Genomic DNA, 25,276 nt, shown 5'->3' with positions numbered 1-25,276 from the left:
CAGTTTATCTCAGTCTCCTCCCAGTTTGTCCCAGTCCCCCCCAGTCCCTCCCAGTCCCCCCCAGTCCATCCCAGTCCCCTCCCAGTTTATCCCAGTCCCCTCCCAGGCCCCCCCCAGTCCGTCCCAGTTTGTCCCAGTTCCCCCCCAGTCCATCCCAGTCCCCCCCCAGTCCGTCCCAATCCCCTCCCAGTCCCTCCCAGTCCCCCCCAGTCCGTCCCAGTCCGTCCCAGTGTGTCCCCCAGCGCTCACCGGTGCCCAGCTGGGGCCGCACGCTGGCGTCGCTCACCACGGGCAGCAGGGCCCCGCTGAATGGGTGCCGCACCCGCCGGCCCTGCAGGTGCTGAGGGGGCGTGGTCAGACCGGGACACGCCCACCCAGCCGCGCCCCGACCGCGCCCACCCTTTAAGAGCCCCTCCCGGGTAAGTCCCGCCCCCTTTTATGGGTGGAGCCATCCCCGGCCAATCCCTGTTGGCTCTTCCCAGCTCTTGGCCGCGCCTCTCCATAACAAAGGCAGAAAAGCCACGCCCCCAGCGCTGAGGCTCCACCCCTTTACACCAAGCCCCGCCTCTTTGTCCATATACGCACGGTGAGGAAATGGGAGGGGCCAAACCCCAACAGCCAACGGCTGCCCTGCCTTGAAACCACGCCCCTCCTTTTAATAAATTATGGGCTGCCCCAAGGCTCCACCCCCCAAAGGTTCCACCCACTGAGGCCCCTCCCCTCCAGGTGAGGCCACACCCACAGGCGAGGCCCCGCCCCTCCCCAGGCGAGGCCCCGCCCCTGACCAGGTACCGCGGGTCCTGCGGGTGCACGGCCACGGCCACGTCCCCAAAGATGGTCTCCGGGCGGGTGGTGGCCACGGGCAGCTCCAGCCCTGGGGACAGCAGGGGACAGCAGGGGACATCAGGGACGCTTGGGGACATCAGGGACACCAGGGGACAGCCAGGGGACATCAGGGGACATCAGGGGACATCAGGGACACTTGGAGACAGCCAGGGGACACTTGGGGACATCAGGGGACATCAGGGACACCAGGGGACATCAGGGGACATCAGGGGACATCAAGGGACACCAGGGACGCTTGGGGACAGCTAGGGGACACCAGGGACACTTGGGGACAGCCAGGGGACACTTGGGGACATCAGGGACACCAGGGGACATCAGGGGACATCAGGGGACAGCCAGGGGACAGCAGGGGACAGCAGGGACACTTGGGGACATCAGGGGACACCAGGGGACATCAGGGGACATCAGGGACGCTTGGGGACGCCAGGGGACAGCCAGGGGACACTTGGGGACACTTGGGGACATCAGGGACACTTGGGGACAGCCAGGGAACACCTGGGGACATTGGGGGACAGGCTGGGGACACCAGGGGACATCAGGGACACTTGGGGACACTTGGGGACAGCCAGGGGACACTTGGGGACATTTTGGGGGCGCTTCGGGGACATCGGGGGACAAGCTGGGGACAGCAGACACACATAGGGGACACTTGGGGAGACTTTGGGGACATCAGGGACACCTGGGGACAGCCAGGGGACACGAGGGGACACTTTGGGGACACTGGGGAACAGCCAGGGGACACCAGGGGACATCGGGGGACACTTGGGGACATCAGGGGACACTTGGGGACACTTTGGGGACATCGGGGGACCAGCTGGGGACAGCAGAGACACATCGGGGACACTTGAAGACATTAGGGGACAGGTTAGGGACATCAGGGACACACTGGGGACACTCAGGGGACATCAGGGATGGGCCGGAACACGTTGGGGACACATTGGGGACACTCGGGGACACCTGGGGACAGCCAGGGGACATCGGGGACACACTGGGGACACTCGGGTGACCCCCGAGGACACACCACAAACCCCCAAGTGCCACCAAAGCCACCCAGGATGTCCCCAGTGCCACCCACAATGTCCCCAAAGCCACCCAGGACGTCCCCGAATGTCCCCAGTGCCACCCCGGATGTCCCCAGACGTCCCCAAGTGCCACCCACCGTCGTCCCCGTCCACGGGGTAGGCGAAGGTGACGAGGAGGCCGAAGGTGACGGGGTGGGGACAGTTGGGGACATTCAGCTCCGTGGGGCCCGTGAGCACCCGGGGCTCCACCTGAGGGGACAGCGGGGTCAGGGACGCTGGGGACACCCTGGGGACATTGGGGACACCCTGGGGACACCCTGGGGACACCCTGGGACACCCTGGGGACACCCTGGGGACACTGGGGACATTGGGGACACCCGGGGACACCCTGGGGACACCCTGGGGACATTGGGGACATCCTGGGGACACCCTGGGACACCCTGGGGACCCTGGGGACACCCTGGGGACACCCTGGGGACAACCTGGGGACCCTTGGGGACACCCTGGGGACACCCTGGGGACATTGGGGACACCCTGGGGACACCCTGGGGACATTGGGGACACCCTGGGGACACCCTGGGGACCCTTGGGGACACCCTGGGGTAACCCTGGGGACATTGGGGACACCTCGATGTCAGCCAGGGCGGAGCGCAGGGCGCAGCTCCAGGTGACGACGCGCTGGTCCCGCCGGATCAGCCCCGCCCGGTGCAGGAGCACAAAGGCCTCGGTCACCGCCCGCGAGAAACCCTGGGGACACCGGGGACACGCTGGGGACACCAGGGGACACTTTGGGGACACTTGGGGACAGTTTGGGGACAGTTTGGGGGGAGCTCAAGGAGGTTTGGGACACTTTGGGGACAGTGGACGACACTTTGGGGACGCTTGGGGACAGTTTGGTCACGCTCGGGGACAGTTTGGGGACACTTGGGGACAGTGGACGACAGTTTGGGGACACTTGGGGACAGTTTGGGGACAGCTTGGGGGAGCTGAGGGAGATTTGGGGCACTTTGGGGACAGTGGACGACACTTTGGGGACGCCTGGGGACAGTTTGGGGACGCTCTGGGGACAGTCTGAGACTTCTTGGGGATGGCTAACGACAGCGGAGAAGAGCTGGGGACACTTGGGGACACCTGGGGACACTTTGGGGACACTTTGGGGACACTTGGGGAAACTTTGGGGACACTTTGGGGACACTCGGGGACACCTGGAGACACCTGAGGACACCTGAGGACACCTGGGGACACCCTGGGGACACTCTGGGGACACCCCGGGGACACTGTGGGGACACTTGGGGACACTCTGAGGACACTTGGGGACACCTGGGGACACTGTGGGGACACTTGGGGACACTCTGGGGACACTTTGGGGACACCTGGGGACACTGACGGGGTCCATGGTGAAGGCGCAGCGGCTCCAGTCCAGCGAGGCCCCGAGCGCCCGGAGCTGCTGCAGGATCTCGTCGCCGTGCCTGCAGGGGACAGCCAGGTGACACCGCGGCGTCCCCAGGTGTCCCCAGGTGTCCCCAGGCGTCCCCAGGCGTCCCCAGGTGTCCCCAGGTGTCCCCTCACCGCTCCTTCCAGCGCCAAACCTCCCGCAGGAACTCGGCCCGGCCCAGCTCCTGCCGGGACACGCCGCGGTGCTGCCACAGCCAGCGCTCCACCACGGCCTGGGGACACATTGGGGACATCATTGGGGACAATGGGGACACATTGGGGACATCATTGGGGACAATGGGGACACATTGGGGACATCACTGGGGACATTGGGGACATCACTGGGGACATTGGGGACACATTGGGGACATCACTGGGGACATTGGGGACATCATTGGGGACACACTGGGGACATTGGGGGGACATTGGGGACAATGGGGACATCATTGGGGACATCAGGGACACATTGGGGACATCACTGGGGACATTGGGGACACATTGGGGACACACTGGGGACATTGGGGACACATTGGGGACATTGGGGACATCACTGGGGACATTTGGGGATGACATTGGGGACATTTGGGGACACACCTGGGTGGCGATGCCGGCGTGGTCGGTGCCCGGCACCCAGAGGACGCTCCAGCCCTGCATCCTCCTCCTGCGCCCAAAAAACCCCAAAATGACCCCAAAATACACCCAAAAAATCCCAAAATGACCCCAAAACACACCCAAAAACACACCCAAAAACACACCCAAAATACACCCAAAATACACCCAAAAAACCCCAAAATGACCCCAAAACACACCCAAAAACACACCCAAAATACACCCAAAATACACCCAAAAATACGCCCCAAAAAATCATCAAAATACCCCCCAAACCCTCCCAAAACCCCAAATTTCCCCCAAACCCCCCCAAAAAATCTCCCCAAATCCCCCCCAAAACTCCCCAAATCCCCCCAGATGCCCCAAATTCCCCCCAAAACCCCAAATTTTCCTCCCAACCCCCAAATTCTCCCCAAAACTCTCCAAATTTCCCCCCCAAAACTCCCCAAATCCCCCCAGATGCCCCAAATTCCCCCCAAAACCCCAAATTTTCCTCCCAACCCCCAAATTCTCCCCAAAACTCTCCAAATTTCCCCCCCAAAATCCCCCTCAAACTTCCCCAAACCCCCCAGACCCCCCCAAAACACCCCCAGACCCCCAAATCCCCCAGACCGCTCCAAATTCCCCCCAAATTCCCCCCCAAACTCTCCCCAAAACTCTCCAAATTTTCCCCTAAACCCCCCAAAAATCCCCCTCAAACTCCTCGACTCCCCAAACCCCAAATTTCCCCCCAAATTTCCCCCCAAAACCCCAAATTTCCCCCCAAACCCCAAATTCCCCCCAAATTCTCCCCAAAACTCTCCAAATTTCTCCCCCAAAACCCCCCAAAAATCTCCTCCAAACCCCCCCAAATCCCCCAAAACCCCAATTTCCCCCCAAAACCCCAAATTTCCCCCCAAATTTTCCCCCAAAGTACCCAAACCCCCCCAATTTCCCCCAAAACCCCCAATTTCCCCCCAAATTTCCCCCCAAACCCCAAATTTTCCCCCAAATTTCCCAATTCCCAAATTTCCCCCCAAAACCCCAAATTTCCCCCCAAATTTCCCCCCCAAACCCCAAATTTCCCCCCAGATTTCCCCCCAAATTCCCCAAACCCCCCCAATTTCCCCCCAAAATCCCCAATTACCCCCCAAACCCCCAAATTTCCCCCCAAATTTCCCCCCAATTCCCAAATTTCCCCCCCAAACCCCAAATTTCCCCCCAGATTTCCCCCCAAATTCCCCAAACCCCCCCAATTTCCCCCCAAAATCCCCAATTACCCCCCAAACCCCCAAATTTCCCCCCAAATTTCCCCCCAACCCCCAAATTTCCCCCCAAACCCCAAATTTTCCCCCAAACTTCCCCCCAATTCCCAAATTTCCCCCCCAAACCCCCAAATTTTCCCCCAAATTTCCCCCCAATTCCCAAATTTCCCCCCAGTTCCCAAATTCCCCCCCAGACTCCCCCCGAGCCCCCGCAGTCCTGACCATCGCACCAGGACGTCCTGCAGGGTGACGCTCAGGGCGTGGCCCAGGTGCAGGCTCCCGGTGACGTTGGGGGGGGGCAGCACCAGGCTCAGCACCGGGGCCCCCCCCGCGTCCTGGGGGGGCACGGGGGGGCTCACACCTCCCCAGGTGGGCTCTGGGCGTGCCCAGGTGTGTTCCCCCCCCCCTCCAGGTGTGTTTGGAACCTCCCCAGGTGTGTTTGGAACCACCCCAGGTGTGTTTGGAACCTCCCCAGGTGTGTTTGGAACCCCTCCAGGTGAGTTTTGGGGGTCCCCAGGTGTGTCTGGAACCCCCTCAGGTAGTTCTGGAACCCCCCCAGGTGTGTTTGGAACCCCCCAGGTGCATTTAGAACCTCCCAGGTGCGTTTGGAACCCCCCAGGTGTGTCTGGAACCCCCCCAGGTGCGTCTGGAACCCCCCAGGTGTGTCTGGAACCCCTACAGGTGTGTTTGGAACCCCCCAGGTGTGTCTGGAACCCCCCAGGTGCATTTGGAACCCCCCCAGGTGCGTTTGGAACCCCCCAGGTGCATTTAGAACCCCCCAGGTGCGTTTGGAACCCCCCAGGTGTGTCTGGAACCCCCCAGGTGTGTCTGGAACCCCCCCAGGTGCGTTTAGAACCCCCCAGGTGTGTCTGGAACCCCCCAGGTGCGTTTAGAACCCCCCAGGTGTGTCTGGAACCCCCCAGGTGTGTTTGGAACCCCCCAGGTGTGTCCAGAACCCCCCAGGTGCGTTTGGAACCCCCCAGGTGCATTTGGAACCCCCCAGGTGCGTTTAGAACCCCCCCAAATGTGTTTCCCTCCTCCCCAGGTGTGTCTGGAACCCCCCAGGTGCATTTAGAACCCCCCAGGTGCGTTTGGAACCCCCCCAGGTGTGTCTGGAACCCCCCAGGTGCGTTTAGAACCCCCCAGGTGTGTCTGGAACCCCCCAGGTGCGTTTCCCCCTCACCTGCTCAGGTGGGCTGAAGACCCCGCCCCTCTCCCACCACTGGTACCAGGCGGCCTCGACGTACCGGGGGCTGTACCGGGGGGGCAGCGGCACCGCCGTGGCTGTGACCCCAAAACGTCCCCAAATGTCACCTCGGGGGGGGGTGACAGGGCCAGCACCCCCACCTGGGGATACACCTGAGCCCCAAAATCCCCAAAAAACCCCAAAAATCCCCAAAAATCCTCCCAAAATGGCCCCAAACCCACCCAAAATCCCAAAAAATCCACCCAAAATGTGGCTGTGTCCCCAAACGTCCCCAAATGTCACCTCGGGGGGGGTGACAGGGCCACCACTCCCAGCTGGGGACACCCTGGGGACACTTTGGGGACACTTTGGGGACACCCTGGGGACACTTTGGGGACACCTGGGGACACCTTGGGGACACTTTGGGGACACTCTGGGGACACCCTGGGGACACTTTGGGGACACTCTGGGGACACCCTGGGGACACCTGGGGACACTTTGGGGACACTCTGGGGACACTTTGGGGACACCCTGGGGACACTTTGGGGACACTTTGGGGACACCCTGGGGACACCCTGGGGACACTCTGGGGACACCCTGGGGACACTTTGGGGACACTCTGGGGACACTTTGGGGACACTTTGGGGACACCCTGGGGACACCCTGGGGACACTTTGGGGACACTTTGGGGACACCCCAGGGACACTTTGGGGACACCCTGGGGACACTTTGGGGACACTTTGGGGACACTTTGGGGACACCTTGGGGACACTTTGAGGACACCCTGGGGACACTCTGGGGACACTTTGGGGACACCCTGGGGACACTTTGGGGACACTTTGGGGACACCCTGGGGACACTCTGGGGACACTTTGGGGACACCCTGGGGACACTTTGGGGACACCCTGGGGACACTCTGGGGACACTTTGGGGACACCCTGGGGACACTTTGGGGACACTTTGGGGACACCCTGGGGACACTTTGGGGACACTTTGGGGACACCCTGGGGACACTTTGGGGACACCCTGGGGACACTTTGGGGACACTTTGGGGACACCCTGGGGACACTTTGGGGACACCCTGGGGACACCCCGGGGACACTTTGGGGACACTTTGGGGACACTTTGGGGACACTTTGGGGACACTTTGAGGACACCCTGGGGACACTCTGGGGACACTTTGGGGACACCCTGGGGACACTTTGGGGACACTTTGGGGACACCCTGGGGACACTTTGGGGACACTTTGGGGACACCCTGGGGACACTTTGGGGACACCCTGGGGACACCCTGGGGACACTTTGGGGACACCCTGGGGACACTTTGGGGACACTCTGGGGACACTTTGGGGACACTCTGGGGACACTTTGGGGACACTTTGGGGACACCCTGGGGACACCCTGGGGACACTTTGGGGACACTTTGGGGACACCCTGGGGACACTTTGGGGACACTCTGGGGACACTTTGGGGACACTCTGGGGACACTTTGGGGACACTTTGGGGACACCCTGGGCACATCCCCGTCCCCCGTTTACCCTTTTTGCCGTCGGGCTCCAGCGGGTGCCGATATTCCACCTCTGCCTTGGGGCTCCAGCCCTTGGGGACGCCTTGGGGCGCCTGGGGGACCAGAACACACCAGTATGGACCAGTATGGACCAGTACAAACCAATTCAAACCAGTATAAACCAGCACGCACCAATACAAACCAGTATAAACCAATATAAATCAGTATAGACCAACACAGTCCAGTATAAACCAGTACAGACCAGCGCTCTCCGCACCAAAACCTTGCCCCAGTGTCTCCCAGTTCCCTCCCAGTCCCCCCCAGTCCCCCCCAGTCCCCCCCAATCCCCCCCAATCCCCTCCCAGTCCCTCCCAGTCCCCCCCCAATCCCCTCCCAGTCCCCCCCAATCCCCTCCCAATCCCCTCCCAGTCCCTCCCAGTCCCCCCCAATCCTCTCCCAGTCCCCCCCAATCCCCTCCCAGTCCCCCCAGTCCCCCCCAATCCTCTCCCAGTCCCCCCCAATCCCCTCCCAGTCCCCCCAGTCCCCCCCAATCCCCTCCCAGTCCCCCCCAATCCCCTCCCAGTCCCCCCCAATCCCCTCCCAGTCCCCCCCAGTCCCCCCCAGTCCCCCCCAGTCCCTCCCAGTCCCCCCAGTCCCCCCGTTCCCCCGCACCTGCCCGGCCGCCGCCCGTCCCTCAGCGCGCTCCCTCCTCAGGCGCTGCCGCTTCTGGCGCTGCTCCCGGCCGTGCAGCCGCGGCGCCCTCGGGGCCCGCCGGGTTTTTGGGGCTCCCGGGCGGGCCCGGGGCGGGTGCCGGGGCTGGAGCAGCGGGAACCCCCCCGGCCGGGACCCCCGTTAACCGGGGAGAGCCCCGGGAGCCCGGCCTGGGACGGCCCCGAGCGCGCGCGGGAGGGAGGGCGCCGCCATCTTGGGGAGGGCGGCGCCACAAGCAGACGTGACCGGGGAGGAGGGGAAAAGGGCGGGAACGGCGTCACGTGATCGAGGGAAGGGCTGGAGCGGAACCACGTGATCCAGGAACGGGGTGAGCGGCGTCACGTGATCAGGGAAAGGCCAACGGGGGAGCGTCGCAAGGGCGGGAACGGCATCACGTGACCCGGAGGAAAGGGCGGGAGTTGGGGCGGGTGGGCGTGGCCTGGGCGGGAAGGGGGCGTGGCCTGGGCCGCGGCGTGGGGTGAGTTTCGGGGCAGTTTTGGGGGGGAAAATTGGGATTATTTTGAGGGGAAAATTGGGAATTTGGGGGGAAAATTGGGATTTTTGGGGGGTGCTGGGGGCGGGGGGCAGTGGGGGGAGCGGGGGGCAAGGAGGGCTTGGGGATTAATTGGGGGGTTTGGGGATTAATTGGGGGGTTCGGGGTTAATTTGGGTTAATCGGGGGCGTTTGGAGGTAATTAGGGGGTTGGGGTAATTTGGGGGGAGTTCGGAGTTAATTGGGTTTGAGGTGAGGTCGGAATGGGGACAATTCCCCAGGTGGGATACAGGTGTGATGCAGGTACCCCAGGTGTGCCCCAGGTGTGCCCCAGGTACCCCAGGTGTGCCCCAGGTGTAACACAGATGTTTTACAGGTGTGCCCCAGGTGCGATGGAGGTGTAACACAGGTGTGCCCAGGTGTGCCCAGGTGTGCCCCAGGTGCGATGGAGGTGTAACACAGGTGTGCCCAGGTGTGCCCAGGTGTGCCCCAGGTGCGATGGAGGTGTAACACAGGTGTGCCCAGGTGTGCCCCAGGTGTGCCCCAGGTGCGATGGAGGCGGCCGTGGCCCCGCGGGTGCAGCTCCAGTGTAAGAACCTGCAGGAATTCCTGCGGGGGCTCAGCCCCCCCACGCTGGACCGGCTCTACGGGCACCCGGCTACCTGTCTGGCCGTGTTCAGGTGAGGCCAAAACATCCCCAAATCATCCTGAATTAACCCCAAGATGAGCCCAGGTCTCACCTGTCTGGCCGTGTTCAGGTGAGGCCAAAACCTGAACAGCTTTAAACGAACCCAAAAATAATTTTAAATGAACCTGAAATAATCGTAAGCGAACCCAAAATAATTTTGAATTAGCCTAAAATAATTTGAAATTAATTCAGAATAATTTTAAATTAAGTTAAAATAATTTTAAATTAATTTGAAGTAACTTTAAGTTGAGCTGAAATAATTTTGAATTAATACGGAATAATTTTAAATGAACCCAAAGTATTTTTAAAGGAGCCCAAAGTAATTTTAAGTGAGCCCAAAACGATTTTAAAGGAACCCAAAACAATCCTAAATGAACTTAAAGTCATTTTAAATGAGCCTGAAATGATCGTAAATGAACCCAAAAAAATTCTGAATGAACCCAAAATAATTTCAAATTAATCCACAATATTTTTTGATGAATCTGAAATATTTTTAAATTAACCCAGAATAATTTTTAAATGAACCCAAAATTATTTTAAATGAACACAGAATAATTTTAAATGAACCTGAAATAATTTTAAATTAACCCGGAATAATTTTAAATTAACCCAAAATCACTTTAAGTTAACCCAAAATATTTTTAAATTAACCTGAGATAATTTTAAACGAACCCAGAATAATTTTAAATGAACCCAAAATGATTTTAAATGAACCCAAAGTAATTTTAAATGAACCCAAAGTAATTTCAAATGAACCCAAAATGATTTTTAATTAACCCAAAATGATTTTAAATGAACTCAAAATGTTTTAAATTTACCCCAAATGATTTTAAATGAACCCAGAATAATTTTAAATGAGCCCAAAATAATTTTCAATGAACCCAAAAATGTTTTTTAATTAACCCCAAAATGATTTTAAATGAACCCAAAATGATTTTAAATGAACCCAGAATAATTTTAGAGGAACCCAAAACCCTCCTAAATGACCCCAAAACAACTTAATTAACCCCGAATAACCTCAAACGACCCCGAAACGACCCTCAATCAACTCAAAATAACCCCGAATTATTCTAAAACCACCCCCAAAAACCCCTAAATAACCCCCAAATTTAGAGTTTTTACGCGTTTTTCGGGGTTTTTTTTTTTTTGGAGGGTTTTAGGTTTTATTCTGGGGGTGTCCTTCGGGGGTTTCTGAGGCTCCTGAGCCCCCCCAAAATCCCCCCCCCGGAATTTCCCCTCCCCAGGGAGCTGCCGGGGCTGGCCCAGGCCGGGGTGATGAGGATGCTGTTCCTGGAGCAGCCGCTGCCCCAGGCCGCCGTGGGGCTCTGGGTCAAGAAGGAGCACAGCAGGTGGGGCTGGGGGGGAAATTTGGGGGGTCCTGAGGGGGAAATTTGGGGTCTGGGGGGGGAAATTTGGGGGTTGGGGGGAGAAATTTGGGGTCTGGGGGGAGAAATTTGGGGGTTGGGGGGAGAAATTTGGGGTCTGGGGGGAGAAATTTGGGGGTTGGGGGGTCCTGAGGGGGAAATTTGGGGTCTGGGGGGAGAAATTTGGGGTCTGGGAGGGGTGTCTCTGGGTCAAGAAATGGGGCTGGGGGCTTTTGGGGGGTCCTGGGGGTCGTTTGGGGGGTCCTGGGGAGGTTTGGGGGGTGCTGGGGGGGAAATTTGGGGTTGGGGGGAGAAATTTGGGGTCTGAGGGGGCGTTTCTGGGTCAAGAAATGGGGCTGGGGGCTTTTGGGGGGTCCCTGGGGGGGATTTGGGGGATGCTGGTGGGGTTTGGGGGGTGCTGGGGGGGAAATTTGGGGGTTGGGGGGAGAAATTTGGGGTCTGGGGGGGAAATTTGGGGTCTGGGGGGCGTTTCTGGGTCAAGAAGGAGCACAGCAGGTGGGGCTGGGGGGGTTTGGGGGGTCCTGGGGAGGTTGGGGGGTCCTGGGGGGGTTTGGGGGGTGCTGGGGGGGAAATTTTGGGTCTGGGGGGGGAAATTTGGGGGTTGCAGGGGGGAATTTGGGGGTTGGGGGGTCCTGGGGGTCGTTTGGGGGGTCCTGGGGGGGAAATTTGGGGTCTGGGGGGAGAAATTTGGGGTCTGGGGGGGGAAATTTGGGGTCTGGGGGGGAAATTTGGGGTCTGAGGGGGCGTTTCTGGGTCAAGAAGGAGCACAGCAGGTGGGGCTGGGGGGGAAATTTGGGGGGTCCTGGGGGGGGGTTGGGGGGTCCTGAGGGGGAAATTTGGGGTCTGGGGGGAGAAATTTGGGGTCTGAGGGGGCGTTTCTGGGTCAAGAAATGGGGCTGGGGGTGTTTTGGGGGTCCTGGGTGGGGGTTTGGGGGGTGCTGGGGAGGTTTGGGGAGTGCTGGGGGGGAAATTTGGGGGTTGGGGGGAGAAATTTGGGGTCTGGGGGAGAAGTTTGGGGTCTGGGGGGAGAAATTTGGGGTCTGGGGGGGGAAATTTGGGGTCTGGGGGGGAGAAATTTGGGGGTTGGAGAGAGAAATTTGGGGTCTGGGGGAGAAGTTTGGGGTCTGGGGGGGGAAATTTGAGGTCTGGGGGGGAAATTTGGGGTTGGGGGGCGTTTCTGGGTCAAGAAGGAGCACAGCAGGTGGGGCTGGGGGGGAAATTTGGGGGGTCCTGGGGGGGTTGGGGGGGAAATGTGGGGTCTGGGGGGTCCCTGGGCAGGTTTTGGGATGTTTTGATGGAGTTCTGGGTGTCCCAGGTGTGTTTTGGGATGTTTTGGGACATCTCCGGTGTATTTTGGGGTCATTTAGGGCTGGTTTGGGGTGTCCCGGGTGTATTTTCGGCTGTTTTCCGGCTGTTTCCGGGTGTGTTTTCGGCTGTTTTCCGGCTGTTTCCGGGTGTGTATTTTGGGTGTTTTCGGCTGTCCCGGGTGTATTTTCGGCTGTTTTCCGGCTGTTTCCGGGTGTATTTTCGGCTGTTTTCCGGCTGTTTCCGGGTGCGTTTTCGGCTGTTTTCCGGCTGTTTTCCGGCTGTTTCCGGGTGTGTTTTCGGCTGTTTTCCGGCTGTTTCCGGGTGTGTTTTCGGCTGTTTCCCGGCTGTTTCCGGGTGTGTTTTCCGGCTGTTTTCCGGCTGTTTCCGGGTGTGTTTTCGGCTGTTTTCCGGCTGTTTCCGGGTGTGTTTTCGGCTGTTCTCCGGCTGTTTCCGGGTGTGTTTTCGGCTGTTTTCCGGCTGTTTCCGGGTGTGTTTCCGGCTGTTTCCGGGTGTCCCGGGTGTATTTTCGGCTGTTTTCGGCTGTTCTCCGGCTGTTTCCGGGTGCGTTTTCGGCTGTTTTCCGGCTGTTTCCGGGTGTGTTTCCGGCTGTTTCCGGGTGTCCCGGGTGTATTTTCGGCTGTTTTCGGCTGTTCTCCGGCTGTTTCCGGGTGCGTTTTCGGCTGTTTTCCGGCTGTTTCCGGGTGCGTTTTCGGCTGTTTTCCGGCTGTTTCCGGGTGTGTTTTCGGCTGTTTTCCGGCTGTTTCCGGGTGCGTTTTTGGCTGTTTTCCGGCTGTTTTCCGGCTGTTTCCGGGTGCGTTTTCGGCTGTTTTCCGGCTGTTTCCGGGTGTCCCGGGTGCGTTTTCGGCTGTTTTCCGGCTGTTTCCGGGTGTGTTTTCGGCTGTTTTCTGGCTGTGTCCGGGTGTGTTTTCGGCTGTTTTCCGCCTGTTTCCGGGTGTATTTTCGGCTGTTTTCCAGCTGTTTCCGGCTGTTTCCGGGTGTATTTTTGGCTGTTTTCCGGCTGTTTCCGGGTGTGTTTTCGGCTGTTTTCCGGCTGTTTCCGGGTGTGTTTTCGGGTGTTTTCCGGCTGTTTCCGGGTGTGTTTTCGGGTGTCCCGGGTGTGTTTTCGGCTGTTTTCCGGCTGTTTCCGGGTGTCCCGGGTGTGTTTTCGGCTGTTTTCCGGCTGTTTTCCGGCTGTTTCCGGGTGTGTTTTCGGCTGTTTTCCGGCTGTTTCCGGGTGTGTTTTCGGCTGTTTTCCGGCTGTTTCCGGGTGTATTTTCGGCTGTTTTCCGGCTGTTTCCGGGTGTGTTTTCGGCTGTTTTCCGGCTGTTTCCGGGTGTATTTTCGGCTGTTTTCTGGCTGTTTCCGGGTGTGTTTTCGGCTGTTTTCCGGCTGTTTCCGGGTGTGTTTTCGGCTGTTTTCCGGCTGTTTCCGGGTGCGTTTTCGGCTGTTTTCCGGCTGTTTCCGGGTGCGTTTTCGGCTGTTTTCCGGCTGTTTCCGGGTGTCCCGGGTGTATTCTGGGTGTCGCTGTCGTCCCCGTGCCCCAGGGAGCAGCAGCAGAGCCAGGACGTGCTGCTGGAGCTGCGGCTGTGGCACCCGCACACCCTCCCGGGGGGGCTCCCGGGTGTGGCCCTGCACCCCAACTTCCGACAGAACCTCAGGGTGGCCCTGCTCGGGGGGTGAGGAAACGCTGGGGGGGAAACGGGGGGAAAATATGGGGGGAAAATATGGGGGGAAAATGGGGAAATGTGGGAAAAAATTGGGGGGAAATTGGGGGGAAATTGGGGAAAATATGGGGGGGAAATTGGGGGGGAAATGGGGAAAATATGGGGGGAATTTGGGGGGAAAATTGGGGGAAATGGGGGGAAATTGGGGAAAATTTGGGGGAAATTGGGGGAGAAATGGGGAAAAAACAGGGGGAAGTGGAGGGAAATTGGGGGAAAATATGGGGGGGAAATTGGGGGGGAAATGGGGAAAATATGGGGGAAATGGGGAAAAATATGGGGGGAAATTGGGAGAAATATGGGGAAAATTGGGGGAAATTGGGAAAATATGGGGGAAAAAACGGGGGAAATTGGGGGGAAATGGGGGAAAAATTGGGGGAAAATGGGGAAAATATGGGGAAAAATTGGGGGAAATATGGGGGGAGAAACGGGGGGAAATTGGGGGAAATATGGGGGGAAAAAACGGGGAAAATTGGGGGGAAATGGGGAAAATATGGGGGAAAATATGGGGGGAAAAGGAGAAAATCTGGGGGGAAATTGGGGGGGAAATTGGGGGGAAATTGGGGGGAAATTTGGGATAATTTGGGGGGAAATGGGGAAAAATTGGGGGAAATATGGGGAAAAATTGGGGGGAAATTGGGGGAAAATTGGGGGAAAATGGGGAAAAATTGGGGGGAAATTGGGGGAAAATATGGGGGAAAATGGGGAAAAATTGGGGGGAAATTGGGGAAAATATGGGGGAAAATGGGGAAAAATTGGGGGGAAATTGGGGGAAAATTGTGGGAAATATGGGGGAAAATTGGGGGGAAATTGGGGGAGAAATGGGGAAAAATTGGGGGGAAATTGGGGAAAATATGGGGGAAAATGGGGAAAAATTGGGGGGAAATTGGGGGAAAATTGGGGGAATGGAGAAAATATGGGACGAAATTGGGGGGAAATGGGGGGAGAAATGGGGAAAAATTGGGGGGAAAACTCGGGGAAAATTGGGGGAAATATGGGGAAAATATGGGGAAAAGTTGGGGGAAAATTGGGGGAAAATCTGGGGGGAAAAGGAGAAAATCTGGGGGGAAATTGGGGGAAAAATGGGAAAATCTGGGGGGAAAATGTGGAAAACATGGGGGGGGAAATGAGGAAAAACTTTGTGGGTCTGGGGGTTTTTAGGGTGGGGTTTTTGGGGGGGTTTTGGGGGTTTTTTTGGGTTTTTTGTGGGTTTTTTTTGGGGTCCCGACCCCCCCAGAAACTCCAATTTTGGGGTTCCCCCAGGGGCAAGGCTGAGATGGGAATTCAGGGTTCATCCCTCAGAAAATCCGAGTTTTTGAGGAAATTTTGGCCCAATTTTGGGACTTTTTGGCCCTGGGGGTTTTGGGGGGCGGTTTTTGGGGTTTTTTGGGTGGTTTTGGGGGGTTTTTGGGGTTTTTTTGGGGTCTCGATCCCCTCAGAAACTCCGATTTTGGGGTTCCCACAAAAACAAGGCCCAGGTGGGAATTCGGGATTCGTTTATCAGGAAATTTTGGCCCAATTTTGGGACTTTTTGGCCCTGGGGGTTTTGGGGGGCGGTTTTTGGGATTTTTTGGGTGGTTTTGGGGTTTTTTGGGGGTTTTTTTTTGGGGTCCCGACCCCCCCAGAAACTCCAATTTTGGCGTTCCCCCAGGGGCAAGGCTGAGATGGGAATTCAGGATTCATCCCTCAAAAAATCCGAGTTTTTGAGGAAATTTTGGCCCAATTTTGGGACTTTTTGGGTCTGGGGGTTTTGGGGGGCGGTTTTGGGGGTTTTTTGGGGTCCCGAGCCCCCCAGAAACTCCGGTTTTGGGGTTCCCCCAGGGGCAAGGCCTGGTCGGACGACACGGCCCCGCTGGGCCCCGACAGACACGCCCGGGACGTCTCTGCGCTGGACAAATACGCCGAGGAGCGATGGGAGGTGAGATTTGGGGAGATTTGGGGAGATTTGGGGGTTTTTGGGGGGTTTGGGGAGATTTGGGGTGTTTTGGGGAGATTTGGGGGTTTTTTCGGGGTTTTTTGGGGGGAATTTTGGGGTTTTTTCGGGGAATTTTGGAGGTTTTTGTGGTTATTTTGGGGTGATTTCTGGGGATTTTGGGGGGAGTTGGGGGGATTTTGGGGCTTTTTGAGGGATTTGGGGGATTTTTGAGGGGTTTTGAGGGGTTTGGGGGGATTTGGGGGGTTTTTGGGGGTTTTTTTTGGGGTTTTGTGGGTTTTTTGGGGGGGGATTTTGGGGTTTTTGTGGTTATTTTGGGGGATTTCTGGGGACTTTGGGGGGATTTGGGGGGTTTTTGAAGGGTTTTGGGGTGATTTTGGTGGGATTTGGGGTTTTTTTTGTAGGATTTTGTGGTTTTGGGGGGGATTTTGGTGGGATTTGGGTGTGATTTTGGGTTTTTGGTGGGATTTGGGGGTTTTTTGGTAGGATTTTGGGTTTTTTGGCATGATTTTGGTGGGATTTTGGGGGTTTTGTGGATTTTGTGGGATTTTGGGATGATTTTGGTGGGATTTTGGGGTTCTTTGTAGGATTTTGGGAGATTTTGGGGGATTTTGGGGGGGATTTTGGGTTTTTTGGGATGATTTTGGTGGGATTTTGGGGTTCTTTGTAGAATTTTGGGAGATTTTGGGGAAGATTTTGGGTTTTTTGGGGTGATTTTGGTGGGATTTTGGGGTTCTTTGTAGGATTTTGGGAGATTTTGGGGGATTTTGGGGGGGATTTGGGGTTTTTTGGGATGATGTTGGCGGGATTTTGGGGTTTTTTGGGGAGATTTTGAGGTGCTGACCCCGTTTTTTTCAGGTGGTTTTACATTTCATGGTGGGCTCGCCGAGCGCCGCCGTCAGCCAGGACCTGGCGCAGCTGCTGGTGCAGGCCGGGCTCATGAAGAGGTTTGGGGCCAATTTTGGGGGAAAATTTGGGGGATTTGGGGGAAATTTGGGGGATTTTGGGGGGTTTAGGGTGTCCTGGGGGTAATTTAGGAGAATTTGGAAGGATTTTGGGGAGTTTTGGGGGGTTTTGGAGGGTTTTTTAGGGGGATTTTGGGACCTGGCACAGGTGATGGCGCAGGCCGGGCTCATGAAGAGGTTTGGGGGGAATTTTGGGGAATTTTTGGGGGATTTTGGAGGTTTAGGGGGTTCTGAGAGGTGGTAAGGATAATTTCAGAGGGTTTTGGGGAGAATTTAGGGAGATTTTGGGGGATTTTGGGGATTTAGGGGTCCGGAGGGGTCATAGGGATAATTTAGGAGGATTTTTAGTAGGTTTTGGGGTGTGTAAAGGGGGTCCTGGGTGGAATTTGGGGGGTCCTGGGGGGAATTTGGGGGGTCCTGGGTGGAATTTGGGGGTCCTGGGGGGAATTTGGGGAATCCTGGGTAGAGTTTTGGGGGTCCTGGGGGGAATTTTGGGGGTTCTGGGCGGAATTTTGGGGGTCCTGGGGAGAATTTGGGGGGTCCTGGGGGGAATTTTGGGGATCCTGGGGGGAATTTGGGGGTCCTGGGTGGAATTTTGGGGGGTCCTGGGTGGAATTTGGGGGTCCTGGGTGGAATTTTGGGGTCCTGGGTTGAATTTGGGGGTCCTGGGGGAAATTTGGGGGATCCTGGGGGGAATTTTGGGGTCCTGGGTGGAATTTTGGGGTCCTGGGGGGAATTTTGAGGGTCCTGGATGGAATTTGGGGGGTCCTGGATGGAATTTGGGGGGTCCTGGGGGGAATTTTGGGGATCCTGGGGGGAATTTGGGGGATCCTGGGGGGAATTTTGAGGGTCCTGGATGGAATTTGGGGGGTCCTGGATGGAATTTGGGGGTCCTGGATGGAATTTTGGGGGGTCCTGGATGGAATTTGGGGGGTCCTGGGTGGAATTTTGGGGTCCTGGGTTGAATTTGGGGGGTCCTGGGGAGAATTTGAGGGTCCTGAGTGGAATTTTGGGGGTCCTGGGGGGAATTTGAGGAATCCTGGGTAGAGTTTTGGGGGTCCTGGGGGGAATTTTGGGGGTTCTGGGTGGAATTTTGGGGGTCCTGGGTGGAATTTTTGGGATCCTGGGGGGAATTTCGGGGTCCTGGGGGGAATTTTGGGGGGTCCTGGGTAGAATTTTGGGGTCCTGGGTGGAAATTTGGGGGTCCCGAGGTGATTTTGGGGATCTGGGATTCGGGGAAATTTCGGATAGAATTTTTTTTGGGGGGTGAGCGGGGGGAGGGGGCAGCAGATCTTGGGACCACCCCCAATTTTTTTCGGGGGGGGGGGGGAAGCAATTCCCTGACACCCCCTCCCACTAAAAATCTGGGGTGCTCTGATTTTTTTGGGGGGGCGTTTCTCTGTTATTTTGGGGGTTTCCCTGACTCCCCGAATTTAGGTTTTATTTTGGGGGGGGGGTCCTCAGCGAGGGGGGGGAGCCCCCCTGCATCACCTCGGCCGGGTTCCAGTTCCTGCTGCTCGACACCCCGGCCCAGCTCTGGTTCTTCATCCTGCAATACCTGCGGGGGGCCGAGGTCAGGACACCCCAAAATCCCCCCTCCCCTAAAAAAAAAAAAACAACCCTAAAACTTGTGAGAATTCCTAAAATTTATAAACTCCAAAAAAAAAAAAAAAAAAAAACACCCCAAATTCACCCCGAAAACAACCCCTGGGGAAAAAATGAATCCCTGGGCTGGGCTGGTTGTTTGGGATTTGGGGAGGGGGGTTCCTAAATTTGGGGGGGTCCCAAAAATTTGGGGGGAGTCACAGAAATTTGGGGGGGTCACAAAAATTTGGGGAGGATCAGAAAAATTTGGGAGGGGTCCCAAAAATTTGGGGGAGTCACAGAAATTTGGGGGGGTCACAGAAATTTGGGAGGGGTCACAAAAATTGTGGGAATCCCAAAAATTTTGGGGAGGGTCACAAAAATTTGGGGGGTCACAGAAATTTGGGGAGTCCCAAAAATTTTGGGGGGGTCACAGAAATTTGGGAGGGGTCCCAAAAATTGTGGGAATCCCAAAAATTTTGGGGGGGGTCACAAAAATTTGGGGGGTCTCAAAAATTTTGGGGGAGTCACAGAAATTTGGGGGAGTCAGGAATTTGGGGAGGTCACAGAAATTTGGGGGGGTCCCAATAATTTGGGAGGGGTCACAAAAATTTGGGGGGGGTCAGAATAAATTGGGAGGGTCACAAAAATTGTGGAAGTTCCAAAAAGTTTGGGGGGGGGGGGTCTCTAAAATCTTGGGGAATTCCCTAAAACCTTTCAGGGGGTCCCCCCCAAAATTGTTTTTTTTTTGTTTTTTCCCCCAAATTTGAGGGTTTTTCCCCAAAATCTGGGGGAAGTTCCCGAATTTTCGGGGTGGGGGGAGGTCCCCAAAAACTCCCCCCGGGGTCGTGTCCCCCCCCAGGCGCGAGGGATGGACCTGGTGGAGATTTTGTCCTTCCTGTTCCAGCTGAGCTTCTCCACCCTGGGCAAGGTGGGACTGGGGGGACTGGGGGGACTGGGAGGGACTGGGAGGGACTGGGAGGGGATTGGGGGGGACTGGGAGGGACTGGGAGGGGATTGGGGGGGACTGGGAGGGGACTGGGGGGACTGGGGGGGACTGGGAGGGGATTGGGGGGGACTGGGAGGGACTGGGAGGGGATTGGGGGGGACTGGGAGGGACTGGGAGGGGACTGGGAGGGACTGGGAGGGGACTGGGGGGGACTGGGGGGACTGGGAGGGACTGGGAGGGGATTGGGGGGGACTGGGAGGGACTGGGAGGGGACTGGGAGGGACTGGGAGGGGATTGGGGGGGGATTGGGGGGGACTGGGAGGGACTGGGAGGGGATTGGGAGGGACTGGGAGGGGATTGGGGGGGACTGGGAGGGGATTGGGGGGGACTGGGGGGGACTGAGAGGGGATTGGGGGGGACTGGGAGGGGATTGGGGGGGACTGGGAGGGGATTGGGATGAACTGGGAGGTCACTGGGATAAGCTGGGGGTCACTGGGATGAACTGGGAGGTCACTGGGATAAGCTGGGGGTCACTGGGATGAACTGGGAGGTCACTGGGATGAACTGGGAGGTCACTGGGATGAGCTGGGGGTCACTGGGATGAACTGGGAGGTCACTGGGATGAACTGGGAGATCACTGGGATGAACTGGGAGGTCACTGGGATGAACTGGGAGGTCACTGGGATGAGCTGGGGGTCACTGGGATGAACTGGGAGGTCACTGGGATGAACTGGGAGGTCACTGGGATGAGCTGGGGGTCACTGGGATGAACTGGGAGGTCACTGGGATGAACTGGGAGGTCACTGGGATGAGCTGGGGGTCACTGGGATGAACTGGGAGGTTACTGGGATGAACTGGGAGCATTTCAGGACAGTTCCTCACAGAACTGGGAGGGGTTTTTTGGCTGTTACTGGGGCGAACTGGGAGGAACTGGGATGGACTGGGAGGGCGTGGGAACTTCCTGGTGTGAACTGGTGTGAACTGGTGTGAACTGGGAGCGTTGCAGGACTACTCGGTGGAGGGGATGAGCGAGTCCCTGCTCACCTTCCTGCAGCACCTGCGGGAGTTCGGGCTCGTGTTCCAGAGGAAGGTGGGACTGGGGGGACTGGGGGGACTGGGAGGGACTGGGAGGGACTGGGAGGGGACTGGGGGGACTGGGAGGGGACTGGGAGGGGATTGGGAGGGACTGGGAGGGACTGGGAGGGGACTGGGGGGACTGGGAGGGACTGGGAGGGGACTGGGGGGACTGGGAGGGACTGGGAGGGGACTGGGGGGACTGGGAGGGACTGGGAGGGGACTGGGAGGGGATTGGGGGGGACTGGGAGGGACTGGGAGGGACTGGGGGGGGACTGGGAGGACTGGGAGGGACTGGGAGGGACTGGGAGGGACTGGGAGGGGATTGGGGGAGGATTGGGGGGACTGGGAGGGACTGGGGGGGGACTGGAAGGGGACTGGAGGGACTGGGAGCTTTGGGGAGGTGACAGGAGTGACACTGGGGGACACCTGAGAACACCTGGGGACACCTGCTGTCACCTGGGGACACCCGGGGGACACCTGGGGACCCTCGGGGACACCTGGGGGACACCTGGGGACACCTGGAGACCCTCGGGGACACCTGGGGACCCTCGGGGACACCTGGGGGACACCTGTTGTCACCTGGGGACCCTCGGGGACACCTGGGGACACCTGTTGTCACCTGGGGACCCTCGGGGAGCCCTGGGTGACGCCGCCGTCCCCAGCGGAAGTCGCGGCGGTTCTACCCGACCCGGCTGGCCATCGCGCTGGCCTCGGGGACGGCGGGGACACCGGCGGGGACACCGGCGGGGACAGAGGCCGACAGCCACGGCTTCGTCCTGGTGGAGACCAACTACCGCATCTATGCCTACACAGGTGACACCTGGGACACCTGGGGACACACCTGGGTACACTTGGGACACACCTGGGACACACCTGGGGACACCTGGGACATAGCTGGGGACACCTGGGACACACCTGGGGGCACCTGGGACACACCTGGGGGCACCTGGGACACCTGGGGACACACCTGGGACACCTGGGACATAGCTGGGGACACCTGGGACACACCTGGGGGCACCTGGGGGCACCTGGGACACCTGGGGACACACCTGGGACACCTGGGGACACACCTGGGGACACCTGGGACACACCTGGGGACACCTGGGACACACCTGGGGGCACCTGGGACACACCTGGGGACACTTGGGACACACCTGGGACACACCTGGGGACACTTGGGACACACCTGGGGGCACCTGGGGACACCTGGGACACCTGAGGACACCTGGGGGACACCTGGGGGCACCTGGGGACACCCTCTGTCCCCTCCCTGTCCCCCCTTGATCCCACAATGCCCCTTGTGTCTCAATGTCCCCCCTGTCCCCCAATGTCCCCCAATGTCCCCCAATGTCCCCCGTGTGCCCAGACTCGGAGCTGCAGGTGGCGCTCATCGCGCTCTTCTCGGAGCTCCTCTATCGCTTCCCCAACCTGGTGGTGGCCCAGGTGACAAGGGACAGCGTGCAGGCCGCCATCGCCAACGGCATCACCGCCGACCAGGTGCTGGGGACGCCCGCGGGGACACCGGGGACATCACTGGGGACATCACTGGGGACGTCAATGGGGACATGGGGATACGGGGACGTCAGTGGGGACACTGGGGACATTGGGGACACTGGGGACATCACTGGGGACACTGGGGACACGGGGAGGTCAGTGGGGACACTGGGGACATCAATGGGGACACTGGGGACAGCAATGGGGACATGGGGATACGGGGACGTCAGTGGGGACACTGGGGACATTGGGGACACCGGGGACATCACTGGGGACGTCAATGGGGACATGGGGATATGGGGACAGCAATGGGGACATGGGGATACGGGGACGTCAGTGGGGACACTGGGGACATTGGGGACACTGGGGACATCAATGGGGACACTGGGGACACGGGGAGGTCAGTGGGGACACCGGAGACATTGGGGACCTCAATGGGGACATTGGGGACACAGGGACATCAGTGGGGACAATGGGGACACAGGGACCTCAATGGGGACACTGGGGACACTGGGGACACAGGGATGTCAGTGGGGACACTGGGGACATCAGTGGGGACACCGGGGACACTGGGGACACTGGGGACAGCAACGGGGACACTGGGGACAGTGGGGACATGGGGATATGGGGACACTGGGGACATCAATGGGGATGCTGGGGACATTGGGGACATGGGGATATGGGGACACTGGGGACATGGGGACGTCAGTGGGGACATGGGGACAGCGATGGGGACAGCAGTGAGGACACTGGGGACGTCAATGGGGACACTGGGGATGTCAATGGGAACATGGGGATATGGGATACAGGACATTGGGGACACTGGGATATGAGGGGTATGGGGTCACTGGGGACATTCGGGACATCAATGGGGACACTGGGGACATTGGGGACACTTGGGGACATTGGGGCCAGCCCCGGTGACGCCCGTGTCCCCACAGATCATTCACTTCCTGCGCACTCGCGCCCACCCCGCCATGGCCAAACAGGTGAGGGGGACCCCAAAACCCATCGGGGGGGTCCCCAAATCCTCTGGGGGGGGGGGGGGGGGTGGCCCTGTCCCCTCTGTCCCCAATGTCCCCATTGTCCCTGTCCCCATCGCTGTCCCCTGTGTCCCCAGACCCCGGTGCTGCCCCCGACCATCACAGACCAGATCCGCCTCTGGGAGCTCGAGCGGGACCGGCTGCGCTTCTCGGACGGTGAGAGCCCCAAAAGTGTCCCCAGGGTGTCCCCAGGGTGTCCCCAAAGTGTCCCCAGGGTGTCCCCAGGGTGTCCCCAAAGTGTCCCCAGGGTGTCCCCAAAGTGTCCCCAGAGCGTCCCCAAGGGAGAAATGACAACCCTGGGGACACCCCCACGGGACGAGGTGACACCCCGAGGGGAAATGCCCGCGCCGGGTGCGTCCCCAGGGTGAGGTGACCGTGTCCTTGACGCGTCCCCGCTGTCCCCCGCCGTCCAGGTGTGCTGTACAACCAGTTCCTGTCGCAGGTGGATTTCGAGGTGCTGCGGGACCACGCCCGCGCCCTGGGCGTGCTGGTCTTCGAGAACCCGGCCCGGCGCCTCATGGTGGTCACCCCCGCCGGCCACCCCGACGTCAAACGCTTCTGGAAACGGCAGAAACACAACGCCTGAGCCCCGGAACCCCGAAATTCCCGAAATTCCTCGGTTTGGGAGGTTGAAAATCCCGAAATTCGGGGGTTTGGGAGCCCAAAAAGCCCAAATTTGGGATTCCTGGGGCACCCCGACGTCAAACGCTTCTGGGAACGGCAGAAACACAACGGCTGAGCCCCAGAATCCCAAAATTCCCGAAATTCCTCAGTTTGGGAGGTTGAAAATCCTGAAATTCCAGAGTTTGGGAGCCCAAAAACCCCGAAATTCCGGAGTTTGGGAGCCCAAAAAGCCCAAATTTGGGATTCCTGGGGCACCCCGACGTCAAACGCTTCTGGAAACGGCAGAAACACAACGGCTGAGCCCCAGAATCCCAAAATTCCCGAAATTCCTCGGTTTGGGAGGTTGAAAATCCTGAAATTCCAGAGTTTGGGAGCCCAAAAAGCCCAAATTTGGGATTCCTGGGGCACCCCGACGTCAAACGCGTCTGGAAACGGCAGAAACACAACGGCTGAGCCCCGGAACCCCGAAATTCCCGAAATTCCTCGGTTTGGGAGGTTGAAAATCCCGAAATTCGGGGGTTTGGGAGCCCAAAAAGCCCAAATTTGGGATTCCTGGGGCACCCCGACGTCAAACGCTTCTGGAAACGGCAGAAACACAACGGCTGAGCCCCGGAATCCCGAAATTCCCGAAATTCCTCGGTTTGGGAGGTTGAAAATCCCGAAATTCCAGAGTTTGGGAGCCCAAAACCCACAAAATCCCCGAGTTTGGGAGTTTTAAAATCCCCAAATCCGGGAGTTTGGGAGTTCAAAATCGACCAAATCCTGAAATCTGGGATTCTAAAAACTCCAAAATCCCAGAAATTCTGGAGCTCGGGATCCCAAAAACCCCGAAATTCTGGAGTTTGGGGATCTTAAAAACACCAGAATCCTGGAGTTTGGGAGCCCAAAAACCCCGAAATCCCCAAAATTGTTCCTTTTTTTTTTTTTTTTGTAAAAACGGCGTTTTTTGGGAAGGGTTTTTTGTAGTAAAATCGTTTTGAGGAAAAAAGAGCGAAGTTTTGAGAAGGAAGCGGGGGAATCCCTGAGGGAAAAAGAGATTTTGGGGGGGGATTCGATGGGAAAAATTCGGATTTTGGGGAGGAAAACGGGAATTTCGGAGGGGCGGGAACTGGGGCCGGTGGAAATTTCTGAGGGGAAAAATCCCTCAGAGTTTTTTTTTGGGGGGGGAAACAGCGGGGAATTCTCAGGGAGGAATCGGATTGATGGATTTTTTGAGGGGAAAAGTAAAAAAAAAAAGAAAAAAAAAGGAAAATACCGGGAATTTCGGCCGTCGTTTTTTTCCGCTGCGCTTCTCCACGCGCCCTTACGGCAAACCGCCACCGCTCTCGCGGCCTTACGGTAGAACCGCTGGTGGGCGGGACCTCGCCAGCCGCAACGCTCCCATTGGCCGCCGCGCGAGGGCGGGAGGCGCGAGCCGCGCGCTGATTGGCTCAATCCTCCCCGCGCTGCGCGCCG

The 25,276-nt window shown here is 58.2% G+C and overlaps 2 protein-coding genes across 6 annotated transcripts in view; one reads left to right on the top strand and one right to left on the bottom strand.

Moving 5' to 3' along the window:
- Positions 1 to 8,950, bottom strand: part of VARS2 (valyl-tRNA synthetase 2, mitochondrial) — a 35,544-nt gene extending 26,594 nt beyond the window's left edge. The window contains exons 1-12 of the mRNA XM_066208703.1: positions 8,921 to 8,950; positions 8,520 to 8,663; positions 7,879 to 7,960; positions 6,339 to 6,439; positions 5,378 to 5,490; positions 3,897 to 3,963; positions 3,438 to 3,535; positions 3,256 to 3,337; positions 2,496 to 2,615; positions 2,006 to 2,117; positions 786 to 874; positions 250 to 340 (exon numbers count right to left, since the gene is read on the bottom strand). Coding sequence (XP_066064800.1) covers positions 250 to 340; positions 786 to 874; positions 2,006 to 2,117; positions 2,496 to 2,615; positions 3,256 to 3,337; positions 3,438 to 3,535; positions 3,897 to 3,963; positions 5,378 to 5,490; positions 6,339 to 6,439; positions 7,879 to 7,960; positions 8,520 to 8,663; positions 8,921 to 8,950 — 1,129 coding nt within the window. The remainder of the gene's footprint in view (positions 1 to 249; positions 341 to 785; positions 875 to 2,005; positions 2,118 to 2,495; positions 2,616 to 3,255; positions 3,338 to 3,437; positions 3,536 to 3,896; positions 3,964 to 5,377; positions 5,491 to 6,338; positions 6,440 to 7,878; positions 7,961 to 8,519; positions 8,664 to 8,920) is intronic.
- A 36-nt stretch (positions 8,951 to 8,986) lies between these two features.
- On the top strand, positions 8,987 to 25,185 carry GTF2H4 (general transcription factor IIH subunit 4). Of its 5 annotated transcripts, XM_066208708.1 has the most exons (15): positions 8,987 to 9,036; positions 9,427 to 9,543; positions 9,576 to 9,730; positions 10,983 to 11,087; positions 13,976 to 14,107; positions 15,974 to 16,070; positions 16,944 to 17,032; positions 18,515 to 18,623; positions 19,497 to 19,565; positions 20,590 to 20,673; positions 21,323 to 21,473; positions 22,027 to 22,157; positions 23,096 to 23,143; positions 23,275 to 23,353; positions 23,640 to 25,184. In XM_066208708.1, the coding sequence occupies exons 3-15, from the start codon at positions 9,603 to 9,605 to the stop codon at positions 23,828 to 23,830; spliced, it is 1,413 nt and encodes a 470-aa protein (XP_066064805.1). In that variant the 5' UTR covers positions 8,987 to 9,036; positions 9,427 to 9,543; positions 9,576 to 9,602; the 3' UTR covers positions 23,831 to 25,184. The 5 variants fall into 5 exon arrangements, with proteins under 5 accessions (XP_066064805.1, XP_066064806.1, XP_066064807.1 ...); XM_066208709.1 differs by having other exon boundaries at positions 9,427 to 9,730; positions 23,611 to 25,185; XM_066208710.1 differs by lacking the exon at positions 13,976 to 14,107 and having other exon boundaries at positions 9,427 to 9,730.
- The last annotated feature ends 91 nt before the right edge of the window (positions 25,186 to 25,276 follow it).

The sequence above is a fragment of the Chamaea fasciata genome, unplaced genomic scaffold (assembly GCF_029207755.1).
Source record: "Chamaea fasciata isolate MVZ Bird 193981 ecotype frontalis unplaced genomic scaffold, bChaFas1.0.hap1 SCAF_419, whole genome shotgun sequence".
NCBI classification, from domain to species: domain Eukaryota; kingdom Metazoa; phylum Chordata; class Aves; order Passeriformes; family Sylviidae; genus Chamaea; species Chamaea fasciata.
This window is presented reverse-complemented; position numbering and strand designations above follow the sequence as displayed.